The sequence below is a fragment of the Macaca fascicularis genome, chromosome 7 (genome assembly GCF_037993035.2).
Source record: "Macaca fascicularis isolate 582-1 chromosome 7, T2T-MFA8v1.1".
NCBI classification, from domain to species: Eukaryota; Metazoa; Chordata; class Mammalia; order Primates; family Cercopithecidae; genus Macaca; species Macaca fascicularis.
The window spans coordinates 174,224,417-174,233,890 of record NC_088381.1 but is presented as its reverse complement, the minus strand read 5'-3'; the positions used below and the strand labels follow the sequence as shown (position 1 = coordinate 174,233,890).

General features: G+C 45.5%; 1 protein-coding gene across 1 annotated transcript; it reads right to left on the bottom strand.

Annotated features, from left to right (window-relative positions):
- Positions 1-230: 230 nt before the first annotated feature.
- Positions 231-2,821, bottom strand: LOC102143973 (disintegrin and metalloproteinase domain-containing protein 21). The gene has a single exon (XM_065547552.2). The coding sequence runs from the start codon at positions 2,655-2,657 to the stop codon at positions 459-461; it is 2,199 nt and encodes a 732-aa protein (XP_065403624.1). The 5' UTR covers positions 2,658-2,821; the 3' UTR covers positions 231-458.
- Positions 2,822-9,474: the final 6,653 nt, after the last annotated feature.

Sequence of the window (9,474 nt, the reverse complement as noted above, 5' to 3'; positions counted from 1 at the left end):
GCTCAGAGAAGGACAGATTACCGGGGAAGTGAGGAGGCTCATTGCTCTGGAGCTCACTTCTGGAGAAATGTCATGAAGGGGCCCTGTAAGGAGCTGGTGGTAAATTCTGTTAATTCTGGGACCAGCAACCTCACGTCAAGACCTGCCTGCTCACTTAGGTCTCTCCAGACCAGAGGCTCTGGCCAAGTTTGGGCTCCCAACAGAGTCTAAGAAAATGTGGAGAGCACCAATACGTGTTCTTGAAGATTTATTCCAGAGTGAGCATCAGTGAACTACAAGAACCTGAGACAGAAGCCAACACCTCCCGTTTCCCCATGATGTGAGACAGGACCCTGTGCCTCCTGCAGACTTCAAGAAGTGTGGACTTGAGCTTTGGCATCCCCCTCAGTGATCCTGTTCCATAGATTTTGCTGTTATATTCTCTGTATCTTTACCGGGGTCGGGAGGCTGACTTAGTCTTATTCTGGGTCAGTAACTGTCACTTTCTCAACGGTGGTGGTCCTGAGAATTCGCGCATTTGTGGCCATCCCAAAGAGCAGTGCAATTACGAAGGTGTAAATACGACCAAAGACCACTCTCAGATACAGCACTGACTGCTGGCTTTGTTTGACCGAACGTGTTCTTCTTGGAGGTGGCCCGCTGTCGACACTCCCACCAGCACCTCTTCTTAGGCACAGTGGAGGATCCCAGCCTATATGGCAATGGCAGTTCCTTCTGTTGTTGCAGACCCCTCTATGACTGCACTTCTCAGGGTGACAGTCATAGCCCAGTGAAGTGATAGTTGCATTGCACTGGCTGTTATTACAGAAGATTCCATCAGCACAAGGAGTGCCGTCTATCACATGTCCAACATCAGTTGTGTCTGTTGCACGGTGTTCATCCAATCCAAAACACTGAAACCCTCCTCTCACTGAGTGATGGAATGAAACATGTTCCTGCAGCCGGGGAAGATGGGTCACGTTGGTACACTGCAGTCTTCCACAAAACTTATCTATTAATGCACAAGCCTCATAGGCGATAGATGTTCGTGCTCGAGTACAATGTCCGAATCGGTGATTTTCAAGATTGATGTCATAGCAGTCCTCAGGAGCATCCTCAGCACTGACACCAAAGATCGCCTTGCAGAGCACATTACGGTCAGTGCAGTTCCCATGATAGCAGTAGCCTTCTTCAGTGCACGGGGTTCCATCTTGCAAATAAAAGTCTGGGGGGCATGTCAAGGTGGTCCCATAACAGTACTCTGGAAGGTCACATATATTTTGGATAGGTCTGCAGAGAGTCCCTTGTGCGGAGAAGCTGCAGTTTGTACAGCAGTCTCCTAGATGACAGATGCTCCCCGGTGTGAAGTGACAGTCACTTTGGCAGCAATGATTGGCATAACACTGCTTGAAGGAGCCACAGTCACATTCCTCCTTCCCTTCCACGATGAGGTTTCCACAGAGAACCGTTGTCATGGTTTCGTTATACACTGGAGTGAGTGCTTCGAAAATACACCGGCCTGTACTTACAAAACAATTTTGTATATGTCCATAAGAACAGTTACTGAATGCATCTGTCATCCCAGGATATCGCTGCATAATGCAGGAGGTCCTTCTCTGACATGTGCAGTATTTATAATCATAAGCCACACCCAAACTTCTCATCAGTATATGGGTTGTTATGACGGCTACCAATAAATAATGTCTGTCTAGAGTACCAATGTGTATAAGGCTTAAATGTGAACAAAAGCTATATCTTCTTGGTTCATAGTTAGATTCATGTGGCGCGTCTTTAATAAGTAGTGTGGATGAATGAACACGAAAAGTATCAAAAAAGGTTCTTCTAAAATAGTTAAGTATTGGACTACGATATCGATAGTCATTCACAGGGGCTGGGTCACGACTATTGTATATGGTCAAAAGATAAATATAGTACCGCAGATCAATATTTTGAACAATGCTGTCAATGACACTGAACATCTGGACCACCTCTTTGGAACAAGTTGTAATATTGTCATATATACGATAATATGAATTGGAACATTGAACGTGGCCTTTTATATTGCCTCTATGAGAACTATACAGCGAAGGAGATAACCTGGGATTCATGCTGTCATTTGCTTCAGAGAACAGGGGGTCTGTCTCCTCATTGTCACCATCTCTAAATGTGGGCCCCGTTGCGTTGGGCTCGGCCACTATCTGAGAAACAACATGTTCAAACCTGCGGGAATCCTGGAGGGGTTTGATTTCGTAGGCAAGGTCGTCCAGCTTCATGATGCCTCTGAGGCCCCCATAGCACGTGTCGACGGTGACCATGGACAGAGGCACCTCCTCCAGGTAGCCGAGGTAGTAGCAGTCTGGAGGGATGTAGGGGTCATCCACCTGCAAGGCCCCTTGGTCATCCTGAGTTGTCATCAGCAGATGTCTGGGCCAAAGAAGGTGTTTTCTCCGCATGTGAACGACGTGTCTTTGACCCCCAAAACGCAGGCTGTAGGACAGCCAGCCGGGAAACTGAACGCCTTTGCCATGGTGTGTCTCCTTCCTGGGAATCACCACCTCAGAGGATGCGTAGTGCCACAAGGGACGGCCTTGAGAACACCAGACTGGAGCCAGGAGTGCCCAGAGCCCCAGCAGCAAGACGGGGGCCCTAAGGGTGACCCGCACCTCTGCTGACCTCATGCCCTAGCCCAGGGATAGTCATCCAAAGAGAATGGGAAAGGAAAGGACTATCCTTAGGGAAGCCAGGCCCCCACCAGCTGCGGTGGCTGCGTCCCTCCCAGGGAGACCCTGACATAGAACAAAGGACCTCCCCAGGCTCCTGCACCACACCCTGGGGGCACCTGGGCTCCGGGAGGGAATGAGGTAACAGTCCCAGGGCGGGGCAGGGGTGGACCCAGAGAGGATGGCAGCTGCTGCACACAGGATGAGGCTGAGGGTCCTGGCTGTGACGATTCATTGGGAAGGAAAAAGGGAGAGGGAAGCAGGGCTCTGTCTCTTTTACCACTGTCAATCTTTTCTGTTGCTTTCTGAATCTACAAAACACAATGATGTGTTCAATGCCCTCGCATCAGGTGTGTTATTCTCGGTCGCTCTGTGGGTTAATACTGCTCCTTTCTGTGGGTCACATTGCTTACTCCGTTGCCATGTGGAGGTAGACACTGCCAATACTTTCCTTGCGGATTGAATGTTTTTCTCGTCTTAGTAAGTACCCATGTCTTATTCTCTTTGTTGTTGTTTCATTTTGTTTTGGTTTTGAAGTTTTGTTTGAAGTTACCAGATTGTGAAAGGAAAATATCCTGGGCCCCGTCAAGCTGGGAACCACTCAGGGAAAATCTGCCTCCCAGTCTATTTAAAGCTATCCCTGCGGTCACAGAGATAGATCAGAAACTCAAAAGAATGCAACCATCTGTCTCTCACCTACCTGTGACCTGGAAGCCCTAAGTGGGGAGGACTTGCTTTGAGTTGTCTCAGCCTTTCTGGGTGGAACTAATGTCCTTCTTACTTATATTCACTGGTGTCTCATGTCTCCCTGAAGTGTGTCAATCAAGCTGTGCCTGACCACCCTGGGCACATGTCATCAGGACTTCCTGAGGCCGTGTCACAGGCGTGTCCTCAACCCTGGCAAAGGAAACTTGCTAAATTAACTGAGATCTGTCTCAGAGTTCCTGGGTTCACAAGATCAACAGTTGAAATAGGGTAACTCTTTCTTCTGTGCTGTGTAAAACCCTTGTGAATTATGGTACTTTTTACTTAGTCCATCTACTGGGGGCAGACGCTATTCCTGACCCCATGAGAGCCCCAGGTGCTGCCCCTCTGATGCTTCTGTGTGGTTCTCTCCTGGTCTTTGGTCATTTCTTCAGATGCACGAGCCAATCAGTTCTCAGGGAAGGACACAGGGGGCCCTCTGTGGGTGTCTCATATCTGAGAACAAATATTTCGCATATATCTGCCAATTCTGTCATTGCTTATGAGGGGAGGGAAAATCCAAGGCCAGATCGTTATCAGAAACACAAATTACTGTTTCCTCAAAAGTGTAAATATTTACCTTTCCTGGCAAATGTGGTCACTCTATTTAAACTTAATGTGACCGTGGTGTGTTTCGAAGGCTGTGTTGTGTGGCACTTTGTCTTCCAATGTCCCGTACTCCCATCTTCCATCCCGTTGAATCCCGCCATTTTACCACAGATGTACGATTACGGATGAAGCCGGTTTCCCCTCTACGAGTGTGCAGTTTGGACGCCCTTTCCCTGCCCCTTCGGGGTTTTCACAGGGAGGAGAAGGAGGATATTTGACCTCCCTGAAGGAGGCTGCTATGGGAGACTGTGTCCCTCCTAAATTCATGTGTTGAAGTCCCAACCCTTGGTCGTTCAGAATGAAATACCTGGATGAGTGTCTTTTAAAGAGATGAATAAGTTAAAGTGATATTTCTGGAGTGGGGCCCTAATGCAATCTGACTGTTGTTATAAGAAGGGGAAGCAGGAGGGAGGGTGCACACGCCCCGACGGATGGTCATGTTACCACAGAACAGCGGGAAGGCACCGTCTGCACACCAGGGAGCAAGACCTCAGAGGAAACCCACCAGCTGGCAGCTTGATCTTAGGCTTTCATCCTCCACAACTGTGAGGAAATCGGTTTTGTATTGTAAGCCATTCAATATGTGGTATTTTGTTATATAAAATGAATACAGTAGGTACAGGAGATCTTCTATACACTGAAAAAGTCGGATGGCCAGAGAAACCTGGACCCTCCTTTTCAGACCTGAGCAGGGTGATGGACCTGCTTTGGGACAGGAGAGGGGAAAAGATGAACCCAGCACCTGGACCCAGGTGAGCCATTCCTCAGCAGGCCGTCGCTGGGCCGGCCGTCGCTGGGCCGGAGCTTGCACAGGTGTGAAAGAGCGTGTCTTGGTCTTCAGGGGCCCGTTGGAGTTGGAGGGAGGATGCTGTAAACTCTCGCTCACAGAAGAACCCGTCATCGCTGTGCCCGTGTTTATGTGAATGGGGATGTGTTTCCTGGGTGTGCTCATCCCCAAAGAAGAATTAATCAGGTCTCTAGGACTAGAAGGAGGTTGTGGCATTTGTGTGTATTAAAATCTGTGGCTGGACCATAAATTACATTAAAATGCTCATGGGAAGGCACAATGGAAAGAAACACTTTGTTACAGAAGGGAAAAAATGGTAGTTATTTAAATGAGATGCCTTTGGAGTCACCGCGCCGAGAGGAGCCGATCACATGAGAGTGCTGGGTTTCATGTTCAGGAGATCAGGAGTGTCCGTCTGCTGGCTTTTACGATACTCAGAAAGAGCTGAGAGTATAATCTATGAATGGAGGGCACGTAGAGAAAGGGGAGGCCAAATGTTTGATGGGAATGGAGGGTCACTATTGGAGCCATTAGGAAATATAGAAGCTGAATTATGCTGAAGCACAGAACAGTGTTCCTGGGTAATTCTGTGTTGCTTTGGGAGCTGCTGAACATACAGAAGTTTCACTGTTCTTAGTCCTCGAATTCTCTAGAATCTCTTGAAAGCCCAGTTTTAAATATTGGGAATGTAGGTAAGACACATTCACGGTTAAAAATTCTTAAGAGGGGATGTAGGAAGAAATGTAAAGTAATCAATTTAGGTTATGAAAATTTAGTTATGGCGAACTGTGATGTCCGTTTCTCACTTGGAATAATGGAATGTGAGTCATTAATCATCTCAATGGCTTATTTTTCCATAGCCATCGATTACAAAACTGCTGGATAATTTCCTGAATTGCCCATCCTAGAAGCTGACCTCACATTTCCTCAGTGAGAAACCGCCAGTCCCGTTGATCCAGACTCGTTTTTCCCATCAGGGATTTTGTATTTCTGTGGACCCATGGTACAGTGCTGGTGAGGGCGGCAGAGGGGAGGATCTGAAGAAGCCATTCTTGAGCCATTCTTCAGCAGAGGAGAGAAGAAGCATTGCAGTCTTCCCATTTACCTGTTGGCCTTGCATCTGCATATGACCTCGGGAATGCTGCTAGCCTATCCACGCATGATGAAGCTTATTTAGGGGATGAAGGTGGCATGCTGGGTGTGCCAGTGCCAACAGCCAAGAGAATCAACTGCCTGGTGCATGCTGCTTTTATGAAAGCAAGCCCAGGGTCACTTGCTTTCTTCTGTATTAGATTCTCTGTTGAAAATCTAATTCTTCTGTATTAAATTCTCTTTCTTCTGTATTAGATTCTCTGGTGAAGATTTTTCTTTGTTTCTGCCTGAAATTGCCACACATAGTTACCTAGAGGCATTACAATAAACTGATCTGAGAATTCACTGACTTCCTGGTGAGGTTAAAATGAGTGTCAGGTGCATAGTGAGACAGACAGGAGACATGGGTGCATAGCAAGCTTGTGTTCACCATGGTTTGTATCTTAATTAGGGAAATTTTTGTACCTTCCTTAGATGTTCAGGCACTCCATTAAGGACCCTGACATAACATGATTTATTGACAGACCATAGCTGAAAATATAGAACTGGATATAACAAGGAGAATGTACTATTACTATTTTATCTTTGTCTTAAAATACACTCTTCCATCTGAGGTGAAAATTAATCCAGATGGTACAACTTATTGCAGTTACTACAGCATTTTAGCAAATCAAAAGCCACAGAACAAACATATGGACAGATAGTAGGTATGTTTTTGGAATCATAAACAAGTTTGTGATGATTTTAAAACCAAAAGATGTCTCACGACGGCTGGAAACCTCTCAAAATGAAACAACACACTGAGGATCTTTGAGAAGTACTCTGACCTCCTAGCGAACTGACTGGTACGTTGGCTGAGCTCCATGTAGAAAGCCAAAGGAATTTCTGCAGACACCGTCATGTCAAGCACAACCGTAACATGGGTCCCAGGCCTTTTCACACATTCAAGGGTTAGATCTTGGGAGGGAATCAAAGAAGCCTTTGTAAAATACCAAAATTTAAACACCGATTTCGATTTAAAAAGTGTTAAAATATGCTTGTGGCCTACACTCAGTAAATCTGTGTCCTTCAGATGGTGGCACCAGATGGTTTCAAGTGGCTATTCGGTAAGTTTCTCAGTGAAACTACCAGATATAGAATAAATAAATTGCCACTGTCTTAAATCAACCCGTGGGAAAGGAAAACTACGTAAATACAGCAGAGAGGAAACATTGTCCAAGGAAAAAACAATCTCCAGAAACTCTTGTTGAAGAAACAGAGGCATCACAGTTACTAGAAAAATATATTGCATTTCATTATATTATGGGGTACAACGTGATGTTTTGATATATGCGTGCATTGTGAAATTATTAAATCAAGTAAATAAACATGTCCATCACCTCACATACTGCTTTTTTTATGGTGTAAATGTGTAAAAGCTACTCTCTTATCAGTTTTCAAGTATATGTAGTACATTAATATCCCTGAGGTCACCATGCTGTGCAATAGATCTTCAAAAGAATTCCTTTTGTCTAACCAAAACTCTGTACCCTTTCACCAACGTCTCAGCTTTCACATCCTCCTGACACCAGCCCCTGGTAGGCAACATGCTACTCTCTACTTCTCTGAGTTCAGCATTTTTAGATTGCATGTATAAGTGAGATCATGGAGTATTTTTTTATACTAGGCTTATTTCACTCAACATAAAGACATTCAAACACTCAGCATCACTAATCATCAGGGAAATGCAAATTAAAACCACGATGAGGTATCACCTCACACATGTTACAATGTCTTAGTCTCAGTCTGTCTTTGTGTTGCTATAACAGAATACCAGAGACTGGGCAATTTTTTTTTTTCTTTTTTGAGACAGAGTCTCACTCTGTTGCCCAGGCTGGAGTGCAGTGGCGTGATCTCCGTTCTCTGCCAGCTCCGCCTCCCAGGTTCACACCATTCTCCTACCTCAGCCTCCCGAGTAGCTGGGACTACAGATGCCCACCACATGGAGAATGGGCAATATTTTTAAAAAAGGAATTTTTACTTAATGGTACTTGAGTCAGAGAAGTCCAATATCAAGGCGCTGGCATCTGAAAAGGGCCTTCTCACTGCGTCATCTCACAGCACAGGAGGATAAGCAAGAGACCACTTGTCTGTGAGAGAAAGGAGACCATCTTTTATTAGAAACTCAATCCTGTAATAACTAGCCCACTCCCATGATAGTGACAGTAATCCATTCATGAGGACAGAGCCTTCATGACCTAATCACATAAGAAAGTCCCACCTCTCAACACTGTTGCATTAAAGATTTTTTCCAAATCCTAAACTTTGGGTGACACATTTAAACCATAGCATTCCATTCCTAATACCAAAGTTTATGTCCTTATCACAATGTACACTACATTCATTCCATCCCAATTATCTCCAAAGTCTTAACTCATTCAGCATCAGTGCAAAAGTATGAAGTCCAAAGTCTCATTTAAATCGGATATGAGTGAGACTGAAGGCACAATTTAGCCTGATACAAATTGTTTCCATCTGTGAGCCTGTAAAGTGAAAACGAGTTATCTACTTTCAAATACAGTGAACGATGGGGCAGGTATGGGATAGAAATTCCCATTTCAAAGGGGAGAGATAGGCAAGGAGAAGGGGAGCCTAGTCCAAAATCTAACAGGGAAAACAACATTAAGCCTTAAAGCTGGAAAATCATCCTCCTTGACTGCATCTTGTGCACGCTGGGGTGGGGGATGGGCACCCAAGGCCTCCGACAGTCTTGCCCCTATGGATTTGCTGGGTTTAGTCCACTCAGCTGTTCTCACAGGTGGGACTCTCATCCCTCTAGCTCTCCTAGGCTGACTGGAAACTCTTTGTGGTGCCTCTGAATCCACATTTCTGTTTGGCATTGTGCTAAGGGCCCAGTGTGGTGACTCCATCTCTGCAACAACTCACTACCTGAGACCTTAGGCTGTCCACAGCATTCTTTGAAATCTAGGTGGAGAAAGCCGTGCCCTCGTGGTTCTTGCATTCTGCACACCTGCAGAATTAGCAACACTTGGATGCCATGGAAGTTGATGATTTGTACCATTAAAGTGATGGCTTGAGCCACTCCTAGATCCTCCTGAGCCACAGCATGGACAGTCAAGGAGTGCTGTGCCTGAACACAGGAATCCTAAAGTGCATGCTAGAAGTGAGGCCATAGATTTGCCTCAAATTTCTTCCACCATATATCCTTGTTCATGGCTCTGAACTTCCACCTTACAGAAAGGCCTGGGGATGAGCACAATTCAGCCATGTTCTTTGCTACTTTATAGCAAGGATAGCCTTTGCTCCATTTTCTGATAAGCTATTCTTCTTTTTCTTCTGATTCCTTATCAGAACGGACTTTATTGTCCACGGTTCTACCAACATGCTAATCGTCATCACTTCAATAATCTCTAAGAAGTTTCAGAATTTCCTCACAGCTCTCTTCTTCCAAGTGCTCAAAAGAATCACCCCTCGTGTTCTATTCAGGGCAATGTAGACTTTTTATAGTCTGATCCTCCAAATTATTCCAGTCTCTGTGCATTA